The 26934-nt window shown below is 41.3% G+C and overlaps 1 protein-coding gene across 1 annotated transcript in view; it reads right to left on the bottom strand.

Moving 5' to 3' along the window:
* fam13a (family with sequence similarity 13 member A) overlaps positions 1-26934 on the bottom strand; it is a 64323-nt gene that overhangs the window by 11766 nt on the left and 25623 nt on the right. Inside the window, exons 8-14 of the mRNA XM_061678891.1 lie at positions 20177-20218; positions 17840-17881; positions 17579-17749; positions 15101-15293; positions 12592-12659; positions 12376-12418; positions 5203-5323 (exon numbers count right to left, since the gene is read on the bottom strand). Of these exons, the coding sequence (XP_061534875.1) occupies positions 5203-5323; positions 12376-12418; positions 12592-12659; positions 15101-15293; positions 17579-17749; positions 17840-17881; positions 20177-20218 (680 nt within the window). The remainder of the gene's footprint in view (positions 1-5202; positions 5324-12375; positions 12419-12591; positions 12660-15100; positions 15294-17578; positions 17750-17839; positions 17882-20176; positions 20219-26934) is intronic.

Below are 26934 nucleotides of genomic sequence, written 5' to 3'. Positions count from 1 at the left end.
GGGTGTGATGGAGCCTATTCCAGCTAACATCGGGTAGGAGGCGGGGTGCACCCTGAACTGGTTGCCAGCCAATCGCAGGGCACATACAAACAAACAACCATTCACACTCACATTCACAGCTACGGGCAATTTAGAGTCGTTAATTAACCTATCAGGTATGTTTTTGGGATGTGGGAGGAAACCGGAGTGCCCGGAGAAGACCCACGCAGGCACGGGGAGAACATGCAAACTCCACACAGGCGGGGCCGGGGATTGAACCCCGGTCCTCAGAACTGTGAGGCAGACGCTCTAACCAGTCGTCCACCATGGCGCCATATTTAAAAATTAACAAAATAAATTTTAAAAAGAAAATATCCATCAAAAAGCATTTACGTATCTCCAAATGGTGAGTTTTGAAATTATTCATGTCTTGGATAAAAATAAAACAAACATTCTCTCAACCTCTCTCTGTCATTTTTTTTTTTTTTTAAATTAAAAAATGGCCTCTTGGAATCGATGTATATGATTGTTCTTCTTCTGGGAGAACATGCCCCCCCAAAAATGTGCATCTGGGAGAAAATGTATCTATTTTAGAATCAGAATCAGATGGGTCCCCGACATGAACCCCCCAAAACTCCTTTTAGCTGCAGAAAAGCTGGAGCGCTGGGGGAAAAAAAATAAAAATCTGGCCCGGAACCAATTCACCAATCAATTTGAGATTAAAAAAAGGCAGTGCGAGGGCTCATTCTAACGATATCTTAGATTGTGTATGGCCGTAGGTTTCCTGCCCATGCTCATGTTGCGGAATCTCAGTGGAACAAGAGAAAAACAACTCAAGCATCAGTAAAAACATTGAAGGTGTCAGTGCACAGCAGTCAAAATACAAATGCCCTAAAAGAGCAGCTGTATATTTTTCTTCGCTGTGGTGAGTTTGCTTAAATTCACCACAGGGAAGGAGAGGCTTGGATCTTCCTACAGGCTCCATGTACGTGCCCTTCATCACGCAGCAGAAAAGCTGTCGCATCTAAATGCCCTTGTTAGCATCGCTCGGGAGAGGATGAATCCTTTTAAATCAAGGCGTCAAGATGAAGGGCACTAATGAAACACAAAACATCCCAGCTTGCCATTTAGTTAAAGGTTGACACAATGTGAATGCCCAAGCGTGTTGCCATGCAGATCAGAAAGGTCGTTGTGACGACTTCTCCTACGGACAGGTTACGACATGCCAGCGCAAACATATACAGTATATTATATAGATACAGTGGGTACGGAAAGTTTTCCTGAAAATTATTCTACACCGTCATTGGAGTCCAGCTGTGTTTGATTATACTGATTGGACTTGATTAGGAAAGCCACACCGCTGTCTATATAAGACCTTACAGCTCACAGTGCATGTCAGAGCAAATGAGAGTCGTGAGGTCAAAGGAACTTCCTGAAGAGCTCAGAGACAGAATTGTGGCAAGGCACAGATTTGGCCAAGGTTACAAACAAATGTCTGCTGCACTTAAGGTTCCTAAGAGCACAGTGGCCTCCATAATCCTGAAATGGAAGACATTTGGGACGATCAGAACCCTTCCTAGAGCTGGCCGTCCGGCCAAACTGAGCAATTGGGGGAGAAGAGCCTTGGTGAGAGAGGTAAAGAAGAACCCAAATATTGCTGTGGCTGAGCTCCAGAGGTGCAGTCGGGAGATGGGAGAAAGTTCTAGAAAGTCAACCATCACTGCAGCCCTCCACCCGTCGGGGCTTTATGGCAGAGTGGCCCGACGGAAGCCTCTCCTAAGTGCAAAACACATGAAAGCCCGCATGGAGTTTGATAAAAACTCCAAGGAGATATAAAGGACTCCAAGATGGTGAGAAATAAGATTCTCTGGTCTGATGAGACCAAGATAGAAATTGTTGGCCTTAATTCTAAGTGGAATGTCCAATACAGTCCCAACAGTGAAGCATGGTGGTGGCAGCATCATGCTGTGGGTGTGTTTTTCAGCTGCATGGACAGGGAGACTGGTTGCAATAGAAGAAAAGATGAATGCGGTCAAGTACAGGGATATCCTGGACGAAAACCTTCTCCAGAGTGCTCAGAACCTCAGACTGGGCCGAAGGTTCACCTTCAAAAAAGACCATGACCCTAAGCACACAGCTAAAATACCGAAGGAGTGGCTTCAGAACAACTCCGTGACTGTTTTTGAATGGCCCTTACTTAAACCCAATTGAGCATCTCTGGAAAGACCTGAAAATGGCGAATGCGAACCTATGCATCGCGCTCTGTGCAAGGCCGTGGCGAACCTGACGGCCCCGCGGCCCCACGCTAACCCACCAGTGGCTAGAGTTAGTAGCCGCACATAGTCCGGCGCACCGGCAGTGGGGCCATCCAACAGCCGCAGCCCGCATGGGCCCTCACCACAGAAACACTTCATAAAAAGTCAACTGTTTATTACGTGCACTTGCTCGTGAGCTAATGAGCTAGCAAGGTAACAGGCCAGCGAGCTCGCCAGTAGGGCATTGTCCACTAAGTCGGCGCCTCACATGTTTTTTTGTCGCGTGAGCGCCTACGTAACACGTCAGGGAAAGTTAACTCTTTAATAGACACAGCGACTGTCAGCTTGTGGCTGTGTGAGCCACATAGACGCGTACTTGAATGACAGCTGGGCTCGTTTCCTGTGCCTTCAGTGGACGCGCCCACATGGTCCTGTTTATTTTTCACAATTTCAGAGCCTCAGTTTATTTATGTGCCCGTTTTTTTTTTATTCATTGAAATTCGGCAGACTTGTTAACAAAACTCTTCTTCTGTGGGTGACTTCAAAACTGCCCAAAAAAAGCACTGACCACCTTGTTTCCATTTCTAATATGCTAACTTTGCACAGCGGGATTTTGACAGCGACCAAAACAAAATTATAAAGTAGACTGGACATAAGTGACACACTTTGAGTGTCATTGTCTCCCATTACCCCAAGATGGGAGCAGCTCTTTGAAGAGAGCAGGGCTCCCACTAACAACTACACTTTAAAAAAAAAAAAATCATTTGTTTCTAATTGTTTTTATGCTGGTCCTTCTAAAATATCCAGGAAACGTGTCAGTGGTGCAAAAACGGTGAGGGAGCGGTGATGTAAACGAAGTGAACCTATTTTCCTCAAAAAGCCATACGCCTTTTTCGAAAGTGATTTTCTTGGCCTGACGCGTGAAGGTTCTTAGCTCTTGACAGCCATTCGAGGTGAAAAGGTTTTTACACACATGGCCATATTTAGCAGCAAAGATACTTTGAGCGTGACTTGGCTGGAATGCGACAAACACGAGAGCAGGTTGCACCTTCTCGTTGGCGCATCTGCAGCCACAACTTTGAACGCCAAATCTCTGCTGGCAGACGTACAAGGACGCAGCGCAGGCGACTGTCGTGTCACCATGACAGACGCTGATGGCACAAAGTCAACTGAGACAAAGATGCCTCTGCTGCCATGCCTGTTTATTCATACAGTGTGTATACAGCCTGGATAGGGCTCGTAATGCTACAATCGTAGCACCGCTGAGTCAGCAGGAATGAATTCACCAGACAACGGGGGACATTCTTTCGTCTTGACGCTGCTACAAGAACATTTAACATCAAAGTGACAATTATCTGTCGACCAACCAACAAACAGCAGTGTGTCTAGCCCCACCCTCGAGGTAGCCAACTACTTAGCCTTATAGGGTGCCAAAAAGTCATACATAGTTATTTTTAGAAAAGAAGATGCAAAAAAAAAAAAAAAAAAGAAAAAAAAGTCACACCGCTGAGTGGAAACAAGGAGTTATAGGCAACAATGTGAATCCTCTTTTCTCTGAAAAATGCATTGTCAAGTCACAGGAACAGGCATAAAAATTGACGGGTCAGTTGATTAAGACAGTTTTATGAAATTCTGTCGGATCAGTGTTCATACTGACAAGTTTAAGTCACCAGGCCTGACTGTAACAAGGTTTAGTTGCCAAAAGCAGCGAAAATGGATTTGAGTAGTTTTGTGTGGTGTAGTGTTGAGACTAAAATGTTATTTCAACTGAAAACCCTCTGGATATTTAGTTGGGTAATTTTGTAATTTAAGTTGGACACTATGCATGGGGATAATAACACACCTGTTTTAAAACAACATTTATGATACATTTAGTTTATTTGTGAATCACACTTAAATCAAGTTCAACTAAATTAACTGAATATACATATTTCAATTTTTACAATCTGAATGTGCTTTTTAAGACTGAGTTGTTTTCAATCAAGACAACGCTGCAAAATGTCCCAGAGCTATAGACTGACATAGAATTTTGCAGACTGTAAATTATTCCCATCAATTCCCATAAATCTAGTACCATAAATTTGAAGTTTCCAGCCCATGCAGTACTGTATTTCTGTCTGTCCGCCTTTTTCACCGTTTTGTTTAAACACAATAATCCTGTGTTTCTCAAACTTGTTCAAATACACGACGCTCCCGACACACGAGGTTAGGAATGTCATCCAGTCTTTCATTTGATTGTTTTAGATTTATGGCGTATGAGTATTTTTCATACAAATCCATCCATCCATCCATTCCCTTTACCGCTTATCCTCAGTGGGGTCGGGGCCTCTCTCAGCTTTGGCCACTAGAGCGCGCCCTACAGACTCTCCTATGTACTGCCCCCCCCACACACACACCCCTAACCCCACCCTGAAGTTCTACTTAATTCAAAATGACAGATTTGTTTTGCCAAACATTTGGAACGTCTGCAAAAGGGTTTTTATTTTTTTTCTAAAAACGTGGCATCGTCAACCTGTTGTTCATCATTCCAACCCACAAACAAGCCACAGCATCCTGGGAAGAATGGTGAGTATAATATATATATATATATATATATATATATATATATATATATATATATATATATATATATATAGAATAATTAAAATATGTTTTTAAAAACAAAGCTTGCACTTGTTTACAGTTAGCATGCTGATCATGTGACTTGAATAGAACACAGAACTAGAGTGCCACATGTACACAAATAGTACATATGTAAACTGCAAAATTCTGTGGAAAAACAAGTTGCTAAAGCAGGGGTGTGCAACATGTAGCGAAACAATTCAAAACCTGTCCCCTGCATATGGAACATATTTCTGTGGATACTTCCGAGGATCATTGCCAGTTAAATCCTGCAAGACTTTTTGTGAGCAAAGCAACATGCGTGTTGCGTGGGAAGCTACCAGAGCTTATTTCCTCCTCTCCTCACCTCCCCAGTTGTTGTCCTGGCGGGGCATGTCCTCACAGCTCGCCTTGTCCCGCTCGGGATCATACACCTCCCCGCCGCCGCAGGCCACGACGGACGACTCCTGGATCTTCATCCTTAGCGTCTGCACAACCATCAGAGAGAGACGTAGAGACAGAGGCGCTCGGTTGAGCTTTGAGTCCAAGTGCATGTACACATACTGTCTTAAAAGCTAGCTGCGGAAAAGGGGGGCGGTGCCCTGGCTTGCCATTGGCCACCAGGGGGCTCGCCAAAACATACACCCATCTGTTTGTGGCTGGAGTGGGAGAGAGTGGGAGTGTTCTTCTCTCGCTCTCGTCCCCACCCTGGACTTGTTTGTCTCACATCGGCAGCAGGAGGGGAGGAGGGGTGCCGGAGGGAAGTGGGAACACAAAAAAAAAAAAAAATAAATAAATAAAAAAGAGCTTGTGAGCCAGCACACGTAGGCTGACAGGCTGATTTTTTTCTTCTTCTCCAAAACAAACATTCATCTCAGATAAGAAGCGTTTACACTTAAGTTCCTCCATCTTACCTCCCAAATCTGAATTACAGTCATACATGCACTCCCATCCAAAAGGTATTGGAACAGTGAGGACAATTCCTTTGCTGTATTCCAATTGTGCCACTTGAGCGCAAAACAAATCTGAATTGTGTCACGAGAAGCATGCAGTGTAAATCCAGTCTTGTACTAGTTCACGGTGGGACCAAAATCAAAACAAAAAAAATATCTATGGGTGAAAAACAAGGAATTGTGAAGCTGAGAGACAATGAAATATCAGTCAGAGCCATTGCACAAACATGAGCTAAAGCCAGTAAACCATTCCGGATGTCCTGAAGGAAAAATAAATGACGTCGAATGGGTAGACCAAAGAAACAAAAACATTTGTTGACGATAGAGACATTTTGACAGCTGTAAAGAAAGAACCTAAAACAACTCTCAGGGCCTGAATTACTAAAGATTTGCACATGTAAAAACGGGGACAAACCTGACTGCTCAAAGAAACAGATGTGGAAGCAGATCTACTAACCAGGCACATGCAGGATTCTGTCTGCCAAACATGCAAAATTGCCACGCAGTTCGTTTTGTGCGTTCTGGGGGGAGTATAAATATGCAACTAGTGTTAGATGAGGTTCGCATACACAAAGTGTTTTGTCATTTTGTATCTTTAAACATCACTTCTGAAAGTCACGTATAAACCCCACACGGCTGTGTGTAACGATGATGAAGGGGAGCAGGCAAATTAAGAGGCGATGAGGAAAACAGATCTTTTCCACTTGTGTAAAACAGTTTTGAAATGCTAGAAACAAAATTATCCTAACATATCATCTATTTTGCAATGCATTTTTGCAGCTTCTGTATGATCTAAAAGTTGACTTGGAGCCAGTCACAAGAAGGTGTCATGCCATATCACCATTGACAAAACTCCAGTCTCCAGATTTAAAGCCTATAGAGCATGATTTTTACCTGCTAAATAGGAGACTAGAAAAAACTTGGAAAAGCATCACAGAAGAAGATGACAAACGTTTGGTGACGGCAACAATAATAAAGGAATTTGCCTTGTTTTGAGGAGGCATGCAATGGGGAAAACAACACATACACCAAGCTAGCCGCGCAGAAACACTGTGTCCGCTTCGCACTAAACTGATAACGTCCCATTTCCTCTGTGTCAGGGCGTGGGACCAGGCTATTTTTAGGTAAAAAGAAGATCAGTACACAGCCAGACAGGAGCTCCCTAAATGCCACAGGCTACTTACTGGAAGGGTCCCACTTGGATCCGTTATTAGTTGTCCCACAGTGGCACCTCACACAAGCTTTTCTGGGATGCTGATTTTAATTCCCCACCATCGTAAAAAACGAACTGTACAGACCATGTTTTAGGTGCAGTGTTTCCCGACATCTACTGAGTCAAGGCTCATATTTCACATTTAAAATTTTCAGTGCACACCACACAGACTAAAATGTCACAATAGGTATAAATGTATACATAAATAATGATGGACACTCAGGTTAATTGGACCTTCTGCCATGTAGCGGAACAGCATTTAATTGTTCCGCCTGTCACTATACGTCGCTGGCATAGATAGGTGCACAACATTTCTAGAAGATACACTATTTGTATTAAATAAATAATTTTCAGACTAATTATATGAAATTGGATAATTTCTTGTGACACACCTAATGTTCACATAGCACACAGTAGCGAAACACTGTTTTAGGGAGTTAACCAAAGACAAAAGTTACTATAATAGTAAAATTAAACCCACCCCTCATCAAAAGGTTTAGAGAAAAAGTAAAATGTTGAAAGCACACTAGTTTTTAAAATTCAAAAAAGGGAATGTTACAACATTCTTTTTCGTCACTTTTTATTTGAAATTATTGTTTCAAATTATTATTGTTTAAAATGTAAAAAGACCATGAAAATTAGTCAGGTGTGTTCGTATTTAAAATTAGAAATAAACTTAAATGTTACAAGATATCTGTGATTGGCTGGCAACCAGTTCAGGGTGTACCCCGCCTCTTGCCCGGACTCAGTGGAAAACATTTGGAGGCTTCAGCTGCCTCTGTTACAGTTCTGACACTACCTTAGAAGACTTGTCGGCTTTGCTGACCCCCATTGGGTGTCTGTTTATACAGAAGAGTGACACTGGAAAAACACCTGGCTTCTACAAGAGTGTCAAAGGGCTTCATGCGCAGCACTGTCCGGCTTAACCTGCTGTTGTACCAGCTGGGCTTAACCCAATGACATAATGGTATTTTAAGGGCGCACGTGTGTGTGTGTGTGTGTGTGTGTGTGTGTGTGTGTGTGGCTACAAGATATGCGCTCATGTATATCCCGGCTGATACTCCTTCCGGTGATCCCGTAATGATTAATCAACAAAGTAAATCATGTTCATATGATGCATCGTCTTGAATAGAAAGAACCTATCAGCCCTTAAGAAGCAAAGTGCTGTTCATGTCGTAATACTGATGATAGTCACTCAGCTTTTTATGTTAGACGGACTTCAAGCACCAAGATGACGCGTTAAAGTTCTCTCATGAGGCCTGTGTGGGTTTTAATTGAACCAAATCAAGTGAGCAAGGCGCCATTCGCTGCTTCATTAGTAGGCACTAATGAAATTGTCATATGGAAATTGTGGGTCACACCCTAAAACAAAGCGATGTTTAGCTGCTAAAAGGTATGCCTGAACGCTTAAATGCCCCAAAAATAAAATAAAAATCTATGAAAGTGAAACTCATACACAATACACAGGATGTCCACAATGTCTCTATAATTTAAAAAAAAATATTAAAAAAGCTATTATGAGCTATGTTAATCAGATTTGTTCTCTATACTCAGTGATCAAAGTTTTTTTTGTGGTCGTATATTTTAGGTCCCCCGTTGAAAAAATGGCTACTCCTCAGGAAACGTTGAGGCAAAAAAAAAAAAAAACAATATCTACTCATCATTTCGTAATAATAATTGTGTAACTATAATTCATTAAGTGTGTAACTGTAATTCATTAAACATATGAGAATTTGCGTTCTGAAAAGTATTTTCTATCCAATTTATATACTAGAATTTGTTTCCGTGGTCTCTAATGTAATATTTAAATTTCTTGAGATAATACTTTTTATTAGATATAATTATCAAAACAATAAAAATGTTATATAAATGAAAATACTATCTCATTTTGTGTGGAGTAGTGAATCTTTAAAATACATGAGTTTCACGTTGGGTATTATCCATCCATCCATCCATTTTCTGAGCCGCTTATCCTCACGAGTGTCACGGGCGTGCTGGAGCCTATCCCAAATATCATCAAATTACTGAAATTAAATGTTCATGATATTCTAATTAATTGAGATGGATCTGTATAACTTGCTGGGTATTTTAAATGGAATCATAACTTGTGAAATAGCATCACCAACAACTGTTGGCGTCTCCAAAAATAGACTGTTTATTGTGTGGGTTGTTCCTACATAATAGCCATTACTTCCATGTCAACTTTGACTATGAATGATGAACAAGCAGGTGCCAAGCATTGTGGGAGGGTTTCTTTGATGAGAAGGGCCACTTAGACACTCGCAATTGTTTTCCGATTCAGAGTGCAGCACTGTAACACAACACCAAACAGCTGCAGAGACTTGATAAGGTCGTCTGTTGGCCCTGTGACCCCGGTACCCCATACAATTATGTTGTCGCGTACAAAAACAACTTAGTTGTACGGGGGGAACGCGAACGCGGCATTGGTCGTACCATTCACAAACCAACAAACATCCATACGTCCATTTTTAAGACCTTTTGGTGTCATTGGTATTCGCTCATTAGGGTCATGGGTGAGCCGGAGCCTATCCCCAGATTTGGGGTATTAGAATGAAAAAAAGTGCAGCAGGCCTCAAATGGCTGTCGGGCCGGACTTTGGAGACTCCTCCTATAACGGAGAACCGGAAAGGCGGGACAATGGACATGCCCTTCTCCTGCCCTGTTGTGTTGAAATTAATTGTCTGTCTATCCATCAATTTTCTATAGCACTTGTCCTCAATAGGTTCGTGGGTGAGATGGAGCCTATCCCAGCTGACTCTTAACAGAGAAGCGGGGCACACCATGGACTAGTCACAAGCCAACGACAGGGCACATTTAGACAAACGAGCATTCACACTTATAGAATTAAATAATAATTGATTTTCTTCAATGAATCTAACGTGCATATTTTTGGAATGTGGGAAGATACCAGATTACCTGGAGAAAACCCACACAAGCACAGATAGAACATGCCAACTCCCCACAGGACGGCCGTATTCAAACCCCTGACCTCAGAATTGTGAGGCAGACGTGCTAACCTCTTGTCCAGTGTGTTGCCACCAACAGACGTTTTTAGAGGAAAACTAGATTTTTCTTTTGTCCTGCCGTGCCAAACGTTGGGAAATATGTTATACGCCACACAATAATAACTGGTAGTATCGGACTGTCACTGTGTAAAAAAGCGTGCACACAGTTGCAGCAATACTCCACTGTAATTTGGTTCTGTGTAAAAGGCACAGTCACATTATAAATGCATTATAAATACCTTTTGTAAATTATTATTATATTATATATTATTATAAATTATTAATTATTAATTATTATATATTATTATATTGTAAATTATTATTTTGCATTATAAATACCTTTTGTTTGTTTTGTATCTGAATTGACAATTTTGTGGTATCTGCTAAAAAGAGGCTAAACATAAACATAAGCCCCTGCCAGCTGTAGCAATATTCTGCTTTGCTGGGGTAAGTGTGAAAGGAAAGCTATTCAATCATGGATCTTCTGTTATGGCTGTGATAATGCAATCTTGCTGGAATCTGTGTGTAAAAGACGTCAGCTAGTGTGTGCGCTTGCTTTACATTTTTTTTTGCAAAATGCTACCAATCCCAAATGTTTGAGTGCTACAAAACACATGGAAGCCAGAAGAAACGGCATAAAGATGAAAGTTGAACCAGTCTAACATGCTAAGAAGTAGATAGCAGCCTTGTGATTCCACACATAAAAGTGGCGACCCCAGCGACTTTTCTTGTAAGATGTACTTTTAAAAGCTCAGAGCATGTGGTCACGACACACTTTTCCACAGCCTGTGAACGGTAGCATTTTCACGCCTTTTTCCTCACTGTTGCTGTTCTATGTCAACACAAAACAGGGGTGATGAGGTCAACTCAACAATTCTTTTTACTTTTGGAAGTAGTAGTGGAGCCGTAACAGAGGCAGGACAGCGCCTGGGGAGAAGTGTATTCCGTATTGGGGGGAACAAGGGGTGAAATTTAACACACAATATTCCGTTTTCAAATCCTGTTGTGTCGAAATCAATTGTAGCTGTCCGAAAACTATTTTATATATACTGTCTGATTTCAGGATGCCATGTCGAGTTGGCCCAATATCCCACCTTCCCCTGTGTTCTACGTAAAAAGGCACATGCGGATAAATACCAGGTCTTCTGTTGCAACTGTCATGTGTTCATTTTAGTGGAACTCGTTGTGAACAAGGTTAAAAATAAGCCCCACTTACAGCCGACATTTTTCACATTTTTTACATGTTGCTGTTCGGTACCGACATGCTATGGGAAGATGCAGTTGACCCTGCAACTTTACATATTCAGCATATTCAGAGAGAGTGTCAGTGCCAGGACACAACCTGTGTGTAAGGGAATGCGGGAAAGGTGGGACAGTGTTGGTTACAGGTCATGTTATGGCAATATCCCACTCCACTGGACTTTATTGCGTCCAATTTACGAAATCAGTCTAAATCAGGCTAAAAATACATTCACTCTGTCTGTAAAAGCCAGCATTTCCCCACCAGTTTGTACCTGTCCATTAACTATATAAACGGTACAGCGAGAGAATGGAGGTAAAAAGTTGACTTGGAAGGTGGGATGCCAACTGTGAGTAAGAGAATGCTGGAAAAGCGGAATTATGTTAAATTGCAAGTCATGTTGTGGCAATATCTGGCTTCACTTAGTTCTATGTTCAAGGGACAGACGGATAAAGGCCAGGTCTTCTGTTATGGCTTTGATACGTTCATTTTACGAAATATTTTTTCCTGTATAAATGACATTGACACAGACTGTGGGGATGAAGTCGACGTGAAAATTATTTGCCCCCCCAGAGGTAGTGTCACAGAACTAACAGAGGTGATATGTCACATGTGTGTAAGGGTATTCTATAATGCCAGGACATTTATCTCACCATTTGTCGAAAGTATTATTTTTTTGATGGTTATAGTTTTGATGCGTTAAATTTTACAGGAGCTAAGAAAGAGACCCTTTGATTTTTTTCCCCACGATTGCTGTTCTAGTGTCTGTTAAAGACACTGACAGTATATGGGCACCACCTTGACACGGACCTTTCCCACTTGTGTTGAAAGCAATAGTTGATGTTGCTATTTTATATGTCACACTTGTATCTAATCAACTTGTTGCAGGATGCTCTGTCGCTGTGTGAAAGCGGATACAATGGCAGCAATGTCCCACCTCCACTGGGTTCTGAGTAAAAGGTGGGTAAATTCCAGGTTTTCCATTACAGATCTGATGCATTCATTTTGCGGGATCTATGTTTAAAAGACGACACGCTCGCCTCCCATCATCCATCTAGACTCTGACAGACATCTTCTGTCCTTTGCTTAAACATAAGAGCAATCTTACCTGTGAGGTGGAAGGAAGGTCATCTTTTCTTGAAGCATCATTCCTGGAAAATGCAATGGAAAAAAAAACATTCTGTCCAGTGGCTCAGTGTACCATATAAACACAATGACGGTGAGATCTGCGGGTGGCAGCCGCATGCTCGCCAACCCAAAACAAATCTTTTACAGGCCATTGTGATGTTATCACATTTTAAAAGAAAATTTTGAGGCGCTCAACCTTTTCTTATAGGACTCCATGCGGCTGGGCCTGGTTCCCTCAAAGGTTGCCGACATGGCAGCAGATTCCTTCAATGGATAAACACTTTTGGATCATAATTCATCATTGTGAAACCACACAGCAAAAAAACAGGACTGATTGAGTTGCTACTGGAAATACTTCCGGGTTAATTATTCTTTCATGAGCACGCAACTGAAGATGTATTTATAATTTATGTAAATAGTATTATAAATCAACCACAAGCTTTTATTTCATTTTAGTGATGGAAGGCTGTTTACTGTCAGCGATTTTGAGTGCTAAAGGAAAAAGCTAGCTAGTTAGCTACTGACAACACCAGTTATTTGTGATGTTGTGAGCCAAGTTATGGCAATTTCTTTTACTTCCGCGAACAATACAACACTTTATTTTAACATAATGTGTAAATAAAATTATCAAGTGAACATTCTGTCAGTTAGTTTAGTGTAGGCTAGCTAGTCGTCGTGGAGGCAAGCATACAACCAGTTATCTAGCAAGCTTGTCTATTTAGGGCAGATTTTCTTTCTTGAGCAAAACACTTAATCATACTTAGTATGTAAATAAAATTATGCTCTAAACATGATATAAATTTGCTTTTTGGCTCCTTATGGATGCACTGGATGAACTATATCATACATCTTATTTTTGTGCAACATATGCTGCCATCCAAGCAATGTCTTTTTCAGGGATGCCCTGCTTATTTAATCAAAACAATGTCAATCCACACTCTGCACGTGTCACAACAGCGTGGCTTTGTAGTAAAATAGTGCGAGTACGAGACTGGCCGGCCAGCAGTCCAGACCTGTCCCCCATTGAACATGTGGTGCATTATGAAGTGCAAAATACAACAACGGAGACCGAGGACAGCTGAGCAACTCAAGTTGTTCATCAAACAAGAATGGGAAAGAATTCCACCAACAAAGCTTGTCGGTACCAGTGTTGGGAAGGTTCATTTTCTATGCGAACTAGTTCAAAGTTCAGTTCACCGTTCCAAAATTAACTAGTTCAATTCATAGTTCATAATTTTAAAAAATTTACTTAGTCGTAGTTGTTTTTACAATATGTTGATGACGGGCTATTACCCTCAAAATACTGGCATTTCATTTCCCCATTTTTGCCACCCATTCAGTCAACACTAATAGCCAGTTGCAGCTTTCACGCTACAATCTCAAAAACATGAGGAAAAACATGCTTCTTCAATGGTGTTTTTTAAAATGAGGAATTGAAACAAAAAGACGACCTTTGTCCTTAATGTGCAAATAAAAACATGCAACACAGTATCACAGGAGCAATGGTGAAAGGACATTGATAACTTCACCGTCCTTGCAGCTCTGGCTGACTATGTTAACAAAATATTTTATCTTATCTAGTCTTATATTCCATCCATCCATTTTCTGAGCCGCTTCTCCTCACTAGGGTCGCGGGCGTGCTGGAGCCTATCCCAGCTGTCATCGGGCAGGAGGCGGGGTACAGCCTGAACTGGTTGCCAGCCAATCGCAGGGCACATACAAACAAACAAACAACCATACGCACTCACATTCACACCTACGGGCAATTTAGAGTCTCCAATTCATAGTCTTATATTACAAAACAAAATAAATTCCATATTATGATAGTGTGATCGTACAGTGTTTAAACTACAACATTCTGATACAAATAATAATTTTCCTAATAAAAAACACATTCGCTCCCATATACGGAGTGTCCCTGAACACACTCAGGCAAGTAAACATGAATGGCGGTCGCACCGAATCGGTTGCCAAATAGGGCATTTAACCCCTGACATATGAAGGCTTGTATATATTGTGTTCAGACAGGTTTTGTCCTAGAAGTCCCTCACAAAACCTGACACTCTTGAATGAAAATTAACTTTCGTTCGAAAACAGTTCACAGATGCTAGAATGAGCGTGTTCTCAATAATGCTCAACCTAGTAAATTCAAGGTAGTGGAATCTCCATCCATTGTGCCTTCTTTACCACGTCACGGTACAACATTTGTCTTGTGTCCCAGAGCGCAGGATACTGGGACACTGCACTAGAAACTTTTTCTTCCATTTTCTCCATGATGCCAAAATCTCTTGCTGTTGTCACTCTGAAATCACTTTACTGACAACTCTACTCTTGGATGCGGCGAGATGTATTTGGAGCGCACTTTGAGGGTCAATGCTCGTTTGTTTGTTTATGTGCCATGCGACTGGATGGCGATCAGTCCAGGGTGTACCTTGCCTCTCGTCCAACATAAGGCACCAGCTCATCCGTAACCCTAATGGGGATAAGAGCTATAGATAATGGGATGGATGTTAATGCTTTCACTGGAGTGAGATTTTGAAGGTTAATTTGAAAGGGAGGCGCTTCCCGACATAGTGCCACATGCCTGACGTGTGTATAGGCATACTCTGTTGTCAACTTGAATAGTCAAGACACTGCAGGCTATGTATTTTACTAAGCTGTGTAACCTAAGAGAGTAAAGCAACCAATAAGTAAAGAAGACTCACTCTGTCGGCGTCCTGGTTGAGCTGCGCCAGCGTCAGATTGTGTTTCCACTTCCTGGATTTTGGCGCGCACACCACCTGAGTGCTCTGCCCACCATGTGAGACTACGCCAACAATGGCTGTGTCCTCCCTCAAGTTTCTACCACAGCTGCTCTTGTCTTCTAATGTTGGGATATTCTCCTTGTTGGTGTCCGTTCTGTGATGAGAAAGGATGGAATAGGTCTGCTTTGTCTCCTCTCTAGTCTTTGTGGAGCTTGATGTGGAGTTAAAGCACACATTTTATAGTCTTTGTGCTGTTTAGCATTCCGGGCTAATTCTATTTACTGTCCACATGCATCGTATTGACATTTGGTGCAGTCATTGCTTGACTAATGCACTCATCTAATCCCAATCAGCCATATCTCCAGGGTCCATCAACAAGGGTTTACAGAGCTGCCAACCTATAAAAACTCACTTCCAGAACATCCATCCATCCATCCATCCATTTTCCAAACCGCTTATCCTCACTAGGGTCGTTGGTACGCTGGAGCCTATCCCAGCTAACTGCGGGCGAGAAGCGGGGTACACCCTGAACTGGTTGGCAGCCAATCGCAGGGAACATATAAACAAACAACCATTCACACTCACATTCACACCTACGGGCAATTTAGAGTCTTCAATTAATCTACGATGCATGTTTTTGGGATGTCGGAGGAAACCGGAGTACTTGGAGAAAGCCCACGCAGCCATGGGGAGAACATGCAAACTCCACACAGGCGAGGCCGGATTTGAACCCGGGTCCTCAGAACTGTGAGGAGGATGTGCTAACCAGTCGTCCAACGTGCCGCACTTCCAGAACAATTTGTCCAAATTTGTCTGAATTTCCATATTTTCTAAATTTTGTCAAGAACACTTCCATGCGACTTCCATAATCATAATCCTTAATAAATTGTGGCTTCAATATCTGTCATTTTAATGTTTTAATTACATCCACCTTGTAATGGTGGACGCAGTTGCAGTCTGAATCAAAGTACCAGTATATGAGATTTTGACGTTCCATCATCAAAAATATCTGTCTATGGATTAATTCGCATTTTGCCGATTCTGTTTTCAATCCTAGTAGCAAAAAAAAAAAAAAACACAAAATCTGTTATAAAGCAGATTAATCAGATCTAAAAACAAATTAAAACTCAGCACTCTATTTGCATGTAAGTGCATGTAAGAAGAAGAAATTACGTAATTATATCTTCTCTTGCATGCTATTTAAATAATATATTTATATTTCCTATATCCACAATTGCTGCCGAAAGGATAGTCCCCATTATGGGACTAATAAAGGTTATCTTATCTCATATTAGAAATATTCATTAATCATAATAATATAGTTTTAACCTGCCCACGTTCTGAAGTGACATGTGCCGCGACGTACTAATTAATTTCCGGTTCAGACGCCACGTCCTGTGTGGATGTGTATTATTTTATATTTATATGTCTAAACACTTATTAATTGGTCTATTAATTTGCTGTTCACGCTCTGCGAAAAAGCGGTTCCAGCCAGACCAACAATACAAAAGTGTATTGTTTCACCAAATCACTTATTTTGATGTTTTGCGATTGCTTGTAACAATAGCTTAGCAATTAGCATGGCTTTGACATGGTCTTCGCCTATCCACTCCTCGTCCTTCCTTCGAGACACTTGTAAGAAGCACGGTAAGAAATGTAGCTTATTCGCTACCATTGAGGCGGTGATCAGTGACTTACAAGGCATTGACACTGAACGGTAATGTTGGACAGATTTCCGTAACAAAATACAGACGTTCCGTAACATTTGGCTTATTACAGCAGTGACTTCACTTGTCACGGGTGGATGGATGTGATGAATTTACCCAGAATGCTTTCACTTCTCACTGGAGTGAGTGCAATTGTTGAGGGTTAATTTAACAGCGGGGTTCTTGCTGGCATTGCATCACATGCCTGACATGATATGTTCAAGTGTAATGTGATGTCACCTGGAATAGCCGAGACAGTTCATGCTGTGCTGCTTGTAAGCCTGCAAAATGTCTCATGAAATTGTGGGTTTATTTGACAGGAGGATTGCGTCACATGCCATGATCAATAGCTAGACTCTGATGTCGTCTAGAATAATCATGCTGCTTGCTTGTGAACCTCCAAAACAACAGAGGACAGTTTTTCAAAACCTGACCGAGGGCCCTTGTTGGCATTACTTCACGTCCAACATGTGGATAGATGAACTTTGATGTCGTCTGGAGTGCATGCTATGCTGCTTTTAGATCTACAAATTGTTGTTTCATGAAGTTCAGGGTCAGTTTGACAGGACAATTTCTTGAAAAAGAACTTTGCGTCCCATTCTCAGTGTGTTTTGTCGCCTGGAATAGTCAAGAAGCCAAGCCTTATGATCCCAACTAGCTGTACAGGTCATGGCTATTATTTTTATTTTAAGAAAACCACTGTTCATGTGTCAACTTCTTGTCGCCATCATACCTGCTTCTGTCTCTATATCCGGAGCCGTCGTCCTGCTGCTCTCTGCGGTGCCGTCGTCGCTGTCTTGCTGTTGAAACGAGCCGTTGCAGGGTCAGCTCCCCACCGTCTGAAGCATGATGGCCATCGAACAGGTGCTGCTCTACGGTCGAACGGATGGTCCTCTCCAGGATTCTGTTCAGAGGGGAAAAACATACAGTGTATTAAATATGCTGCGAAGGAAAGTATAAAGTGATGAATATGATTATAGGAGATATGACTTACTTGATGGCATCAGGTGAGCGAACTAAAGGGGAGCAGTGGGGGCTGAAAGAGGGAAAAGAAAGAGGAATTAAGCTGAATTAATGCTACACAAACTGAGTAATGCCGAACCTCCCCCACAGTGACTTCTTTTGCATTCATAACTGTTAGTAACATAATGACTATTGTGACTTTTGTTTTTTATTAATTTGAATTAGTGTGATGAACAAATCTTCATTTATTTGTAGTATCGTACTGAGCAGTCAGACTCTCGTGTCACAGTAAGTCAACAATGGTACCCTTCTCAGATGGCAGCACAGAAAATATTTGAAAAAAAAAACAAAACCTGCAGAAAAAGCAAAACACCTACCTACCAACAAATCAACCAACCAACTAACCAACCATCCAACCGAGAATGGTTCAAGAATGAGCTCACAGACGTTTTGCCTTTGAGAGCGAGGGATATCTATTTAATGAACACAAAACCAACAAACCAAGAGACCAACCGACCTATCAACTATCTAACCTACTACCCGACCAACCAACCGACAAACAAACCAACTAAACGGACAAACCAACCAACTAACCGATCCACATTCCAACAACCTACCGACCAACCAACCATCCAGCCAAGGATCCAACCAACCAAATAACCAAACCAACAAAAATACCAACAACCTACCATCCAACCAACTAACAAACCAACTTATAAAGCATTCAACCTAGCAACATACCAAGCAACCAACCAACAAAACATCTACCAAACAATCTTGGTTAAAGACCAAATTGCATGATTTTTGTGTGGTTTGGCGTATTACTATTATGAGGGTTGCAACAACAAATTAAAAATGTTTCTAGGAATCCGAGGGCATAGAACACAAAAGGAAGTGCTGACTTACAACGTGTCTGGTGACCTGTGAAAAATCTTCCACAAACACCAGTGTTTATAGTAAAGAGCACAGCTTGGTGTAGGGCAAGGGATGAAGGGAGCGATTGACAGCACACAATGTGAAGGTGACAGCTTCCGAGTATTATCAAAATGTCATCGAAGCAATAAAATAAAAACGGACCCCTTAAGAAACTCAAAACAACAGACATCAGAATGCCCACGCTCTAAGAATAGACCTGGCATTTACTTTTCTTTTTTTTAATGTATTTTTATTTGTGTATCCTTTAGTTATCCTGGAATTGTCCCATTGGGATACAGGATCTCTACTTCCAGTAAGCCATGTTAAAGCGACATAAAACAGGTTAATGGGTTACCATTGTTGACTTAACCTTTGACTTCAATGGCTGAAAAGGTGGCAAGATTAAACACCCTAACTCTTGTGTATGTAACTTTTAGGTACGGTAGTCTATTATGCACTGCAAACAATGATCTGCTTTGGCCTTTCAGCTAAGATGCAAGTTGAATAAGAGCGTAGTAAAGCAGTTGTTTGATCAGGCTGGTACTGTGTAACCCGGGCCATCCGCACCTCTGCTAATCCCGTGTTACACTGCGGTGGTATATTAGACAGGACCCTCAAAGGTTGTGCTGAACCATTCAGTGGAAGAACAACACAATAACCAGTGGGCAGAAGTTAAAACAAGACTTTGACAATGGAAGTGTGTGAGGAACATTATGCAAGTCGACTGTAGCAGTAGGCACGTCTTATTCATTGTGCAAGTTAACGATGGATGGAGTTAACAATTTGTGTCCATTGTTATGTTAACAAACTACGTTCTGGTTCATGGAGAATGATTAGACGGACAGACCATTTTGTGTTCTGGCGCAAGAGGTACCATTTCATCTTCACTCAAATGTGAAAAAAATCCCTCAAACAAAAGGGATAAACTCATTCAACCAACAAAACAAACTCTCGTAAAATAAGCAAGTACTTTTCAAGGCGAGGTGGTGACGAGGGGAATCCTGAGTGCAAGTGAAATGGTGCCAATAATTACAGGCAATCGGTAGAACAGACTTCATGTCACTGATGAGACCAGTGAAGGCGAGAGTTTGAGATAGGACATGGAGGGGACGCGAGTGTATTCACATGAGTAGGAGTAACATTATATTAATGCAAAGCTGACGCTAGTAAAGTGGTGTTCATATCCATATTGAGAACCCTAAGAAGTTGAACCGAAAGGGTCAGCATAACGTATACTACAAATCTTCTTGAGGTCACCATTGTTGCTCTTTACCATTACGCTGATGTACATGCGGAATTTGTGCTGTGATGGGAACACTTTTGTGTGCATGCATGAAGCCTCCAATGTTTCTGATGAGGAGGATGAGGATGAGGATGATGATGATCATGATGCACCCTAGCAGCAACTTCCCCCATAAACAAAACACTTAATGAGCTTTCCAACAGGGCCTACCTCATGTAGAAAGGAGATATTGGCCTCTCATCTTCCTGGCCGCTAAAACATAAAGACACACACAATAGTTAGCTTTGTGGCGACTGGAAGCTGTCTCGGTTGATTACGGTGAGCCTCCACAGGATATACTGTAGGCTGATGGTGCTGACTGGATCTAAGCCAGCCAGCAGCACATGGTTGAATTATGCAACCACTTGGGACTGGGACTCGGCACTGGCAGTGGAAGTTGTGGTCGTTGCTTAATATTTTTGTACACTGTAGCTGGCAAGAGGAAATGTCATAATCACTCACATTGTTTCTCCTAAATCTGACTTGAATGCTGTGTTTTCTTCCTTAAAAGTTATAGGGGGCAAAAATAACACTGAAAACAAACCAGTGCCAAAATTATAACTGATTATCGCAAAAGTCGACTTGATGGAGTTGCCTTTTAATGCCAAATGTCATTTTATGAAAAGACACCTATTTCACGCAGAGATGGTCGCAAAATTACCACATAAGACCCCTAAAAGAAGACTTTCAGACAGAACACAGCAAAGTGGGATATTGCATATATTTTATCATAGTGTTAATGTTGTTTTTTTTTAATTCAAATCTATGTTTTTGGTTTTTAATATTTTTTTTATTTGTTTTTACATTTACATCTAGAATTATAAAGTTTTAAAGCTGCACAACATCTGCCTAACTCTTTTTTGATATTATATATATATATAGATATATATATAATATATATAAAAAAATATATATATAAATATAAATATATAAATATAATATATATATATATATATATATATTTTATATTTTAGTTCTTACTGAGACCTGCCCTTACTGGGAGACTGCCCTTCTTTTATGCACTGAAATAAGTGCCAATACTGATGTCAGTGGTACTGCTGTCTTGTATCGGGTTTAATTAGGAGCAGGAAATAGAAAATCAATGTTCAAATAAACGTCAGCCTTACGGCGACACACCAAGTCTGGGACAAAGATTTCTTTTTTTTTTTTTACGAGGGTTTTAATTTGAGTGCTAATCTGATGTGTTTTTGATACGTGACTGGCCACCATGTGGCTTCCTGTAAGGAGCAGGCAGGCTGCACGTATAACGTTCAAAACAAAGGATTTAGGTTTCCAGTTGGGCAGTGAGCAAAATGGGCCAAAGTTCAGTGAACTTCAAAAGTCTTCAGGAACAACACGAAGCATAAGAGACATTGACCATTCCTTGAAGCATTAGTTTTTTTTTTTTTAAATTGTCCTACCACTCTTGCGTACCGTGGTGGTGTTTTTAAAGTCTGGCAAGCGTATTAAATATTAGCTCACGCCGCCACCTTGCATTGCAAAAGAGCGGAAATCCAGCTTACCCACTACCTTACTGTAGGGATAACAACATGCTTTGTGGAGCTGCAGAGAAACATACTGGTCATTCCGGGCTGAATGGAAAACTACCCGGAACAAGCCAGTCCATCATGAGTTGCTCCAGTTTTGTAATTCAGCTTCATTAAAGATGCAAAACATTTTTTTTGTTTTTACAAAAACACAAATGTTAAGGTTGACTGAAGCCACGTGTTTGTTAGGCTCACTGAAGGCTAAATTGCCTTCAATATTGACAAAAACATGTACATTCGGTTCAGCGAAGGTTAAATTGTTTGCGAAAAGATTTATCTTATGTTCATTGAAGAGTCTAAATTATTTTCGATGTTGACATAAACATACGCTCGCTCAGTTGTTGTTTACAAAAACACGTTAGATTTGTTCAAGACTAAATTTTCCTTAGTTTACAAAAACATGATTGACATATTGAAGACTGTAAATCATCTTCAATGTTTTGCAAAACATTGTCATTGCTGTCTCGTCAAAACATGTACATTAGGTTTGTTGAAGACTCCAATTTGTCTTCCATGTTTACAAAAACACATACCGGTACGTGAGGTTAATTGAATGTTTATGAAGACACATTAGGCTAGAGACGATGAAGACTCTAAACTGTCTATTATGTTTATAAAAACACCATGTCAAGTTTGTTGAAGACTGTACATCGTCTTCAATGTTTTGCAGAACACACGATAGGTTCAGTGGATGATCTAAAACGTCTTCAGTGTTGAGAAAAACACGTAGGCAGATCTATCAAAAATGAAATTTTCTACATTTTCTAGATCATGTTAGGTTGATTAAGGAATCATGTATTTTAGGACCACTGAAGACTGAAAATTGTTGATTTTTACAAAAACATATGTTAAGTTTGTTGATTTTTATAAAAAATACATTTGGTTTGTTGAAGACATCGATCCATCCATACATTTTCTTTACCGCTTATCCTCACTAGGCTGGGCTGCTGGAGCCTATCCCAGCTATCTTCGGGCAGGAGGCGGGGTACACCCTGAACCGGTCGCCAGCCATTCGCTGGGCACATAGAAACAAACAACCATTCGCACTCACGTTCCCACCTACGGGAAATTTAGAGTCTTCAATCAACCTACCACGCATGTTTTTGGGATGTGGGTGGAAACCGGAGTGCCCGGAGAAAACCCACCAAGGCACGGGGAGAACATGCAAACTCCACACAACCGGGCCCGGGATTTGAACCCCGGTCCCCAGAACTGTGAAGCAGACCAGTCCTCCTCCGTGCCGGCTTGTTGAAGACAAATTTCTTCAATGTTGAGGAAAACGTACGTTAGAGGTTTGTGCAAGTCAATAAAAACATTAGGTATGTTGAAGAATAAAATGTTTTTGATGTTTAGGAGAACCGGTATGTTAGGTTTGTGGAAGATTAAATTGTCTTTGGTGTTCCAAACAAACGTAAAACTAGGTTCACCGAAAAACCCATCGGTTGGAAACAGTTTCCAACTACATCTTTGGTGTATTCAGACAGAAGACAGATGAGTCTTGCCCTGACAGCCTGCCAGCGACGCCATCACCACTCACCCTAGCACCTAATTGCGACGTTCCTCGCTCCCACCCGGCTCCGAAGGAGTTTCTGAGAACGCGTCCGCTGCATAACAGCCATCCTGTGGACCATAGCAACTGCACACAAAAGCCAGCATGTGACCGGGAGCACGGTATATTCACATGACGCTGCTATGTTGGTTCATGAGTAGCGAGTGAGGGTGGTGTCATATTTCAGGTGCAGGTGAGACCGCTAAGGTATTGATTTGACACAAAAGAGGAGGTAGCCATGCGTGAAGGCCAGTAAAGATGGTCAATTCAAAGATCTCTTCCACGACACACTAAGTCACTTATAGGAATCTCATGGGGCTTTGTTTCTAGCAAATATCTGGACTTGACATGCTCTGAAACTAGGTCATCGTGATAACAAGGGTAAAGCACACACCACATATTGTAGGTAGCAACAGGCTGGTCTAATCTAACACATGCCTATGGAAAGTAATACCGTACTGTCATGAATGCGTAACGGCGAATATCAACGGTACAGATTGAACTCGTGAAATATTTGCGTAGATTTGCCCCAGATTTGACTCAAAGGAGCGTGTACTTAAAGTAAAGCTATGAGATTATGCTATGGGCGGCACGGTGGGCGACTGGTTAGAGCGTCAGCCTCACAGTTCTGAGGACCCGGGTTCAATCCCCGGCCCCGCCTGTGTGGAGTTTGCATGTTCTCCCCGTGCCTGCGTGGGTTTTCTCCGGGCACTCCGGTTTCCTCCCACATCCCAAAAACATGCATGGTAGGTTAATTGAGGACTCTAAATTGCCCGTAGGTGTGAATGTGGTTCCGAATGGTTGTTTGTTTGTTTGTATGTGCCCTGCGATTGGCTGGCAACCAGTTCAGGGTGTACCCCGCCTCCTGCCCAATGACAGCTGGGATAGGCTCCAGCACACCCGCGACCCTAGTGAGGAGAAGCGGCTCAGAAAATGGATGGATGGATTATGCTATGTGTACAAAAGTATTGGAAGACCTACCCCCTTAAAAAGGGTATATGGAGGAAAATATGGAACGCTTAACACAGCTTCCACAGAAATACAGGGTATTATGTTTATCATAATACTAAATATTACAGGCAGCATGGTAGAAAACGTGGTTAGCACATCTGCTTCAGAGTCGAGAGATCCAGGGTTCGAATCTCGGCGAGTTTGCACGTCGTTAGTCTAATAGACGGGGGTGCACATAACAATTTTGGCTTGGTTCTTAAATGAGCACCGGAGGTTGTTGCATGGTTTAAATTTTTTATTTGTTACCTAGGTCCTGCACAAATAAAGGGGAAAAAAAACTTTAATGACCTTATAAGCGTTTTTTTTTTTTTTTTTCTTTTTCTTTTTGTATGCGCTTTACATGTTATTTGTCTTAGTCTGAGTGAGTTTCCAGCTGGTAAAAAGCCTGTACATACTGTACATATAGCATGTGTGTACATACTGTACATGTAGCAATAGACACATTGTATACTTTGCATTCTCTATATACAATTACATACAATTGTATAGGAATTATAGATAGATACTTATTTTATAACCTCGTGAGGACATTTTCATGCCATTTATTTCAAATTTATGGCAAAGGACCCTGGTTATGCCAGCCTACACTGTCATTTTTAATGATAATGAGGAGGAAGATGATAGGGTGGGGATCGGGGAGACGCCATGGAGAGATCTACATTTATGTAGATTCTGAGTCATCCAGGTCACGATAATCCACAAAGGCTGAATCAAGGCACTGGACTCCTTGTTTGTTGTTGGTTTTTTCTTTCTTTCTTGTTTTCCGAAAACGTTAAAAAATGACTTAACGATATTCTCCGCATCACTGTGCTTGCGTGGATAGCAAACAGCACTTTTCAAATACTGATATGTAACAAGCATTTTCTATACATTTTATGCTTTCAAATTGTTTTGATTTTACATTTACAATACATTTAAAAAGTGTGTTTTAATAAGGTCACTGATGGTGTAGTGGTACACTCGCCTGACTTTGGTGCGGGCAGCGTGGGTTCAGTTCCCACTCAGTGACGGTGTGAATGTGAGTGTGAATGTGCCCTGTGACTGACTGGCGACCCGTTCAGGGTGTAGTCTGCCTTTCGCCCGAAGTCAGCTGGAATAGGCTCCAGCGTCCCGCGACCCTAACCAGGATAAGCGGTGTTGAAAATGGATGGATGGATGTTTTAATAAGTTTAAAGCATGTGGGAGGGGTAAAACTATCTAAAAAAAAAAACATCACAGATTTTCCACTTATTGCAGGTAACTCTGAAATTTATCCCCAGTGGTGAATGGGGACACTGTATATACCGACAATTATGTTCTTTTTGGTTTGGATTTGTGGGTAAATAGCATCGCAGACTGCTGACGCACTCGACTGGAGTACCCCCGCCATACTGTACGCCGATCCCGAATACGATCTGACAAGGGGACTGTTACTGCAGCGATTAACACGTGACGACAAGCTATTTTGAGTCTTTACTTACTATATGTAAGAGATCATGAAGAGATCTGGTATACAAAGTATTTTGAAGAAGTCAGGAATCAGACAAACATAAATGTGGGAGATGTAGGTAGAAGTATCAGTCAAATAGTTCTCAAAAGAAAATCTATGGTAAAGGAGGTTATCCTGTTAATTTGTAATGGTGGAGAACCCCCCACTCGTGCGCATGTGTCATACAAACTTTTACGTAGCAAGTCAATAAATCTAGCGCTGATACACTATTAAAATGTGATTTAAAGTTTTGAGGTCTGGGTTGAGCTGTAGTGGACACCTAGACGTAAATGTCTCACCTTGCAGCTTCAGCATCATCACACAGACATCGTTTTATTGTTTTGCTCCATATTGTACCGCGTTATATTTGTGCATGGAAGGACAAAATTTAGACCCAGGCCGATACAATAACAATTTCTTTCGGCACACTACGGGTTGTTCTATGGGTTGTTACTCATGTGCTTCCTAAATATCACCACATACAACAAAATAAAAAAAATAAAATAAATAACTAACCCTAAACCAAGCCCAACAATAACACAACTCTAATCTAATGTTAACAATAGCCGACCATAAACAAACCATAAGCTAACTCTTTTAACTGTAACCCAAAAATTACCCCAACCTAACCATAACCCTAACCCTATCATAACCCTTAACTGTAACCCTCACCCATGACCTACTTTGGGTCTCAACACGTTGCTAAGGTCAATGGTCAGACTACTAGGGAACGTGCTTGTTGTCAGCACTCCGCATGGCTCAATGTTCAATCAGTCTCTAGAGATTTGAGGATTCAAATGCATCAGGAAGTTGGATTCAAAGGTAAAATCTATTTTCTCCACTGCTAATCAAAGTCAAGACTTGAGTCTGGGTGATGTCATCGCAAAGCGGAAAGTTCTCAGTACCCCTCTTGCAGAGAGATCCTGCATAATTAGCGAAGTTAGTGTCAGGTGCATTTCTTTCAAATATAACAAAATAGTTGTCAGACTGTGACAACTATTTTATATGGCATATTCGAGAGGGTCTGTGCTTTCAATGCATCACGGTGGGAGAAATGTGGGTCAAGTTTTAAATTACACACCATGGTTGCAGTATGGCACGATATTGTCAATACTTCAGAATGAGGTAAATTCACGTTGTCATCGTCCAGATTCCGTTTCCGTGCTGTTTATACGGAACAGCAAAAAACTAACTGAAAAATGCTGGCTTTTACTGGCAGAGTGAAAGGGGCAACACTGTTACTTCACCATAAGGAGAATGTCTCTAATTGTTTGAACATGCACTGTATTCCTGGTTCCAAAGGGTCTTTTCTATTTACCCAACATCTCAGGCCCCTTTTTCACTGCTTGCTTTA

This window comes from Phycodurus eques, chromosome 6 (genome assembly GCF_024500275.1).
Source record: "Phycodurus eques isolate BA_2022a chromosome 6, UOR_Pequ_1.1, whole genome shotgun sequence".
NCBI lineage: Eukaryota > Metazoa > Chordata > Actinopteri > Syngnathiformes > Syngnathidae > Phycodurus > Phycodurus eques.
Note: the sequence above shows the minus strand (reverse complement) of the source record. Positions and strands in the feature narration are given on the sequence as shown.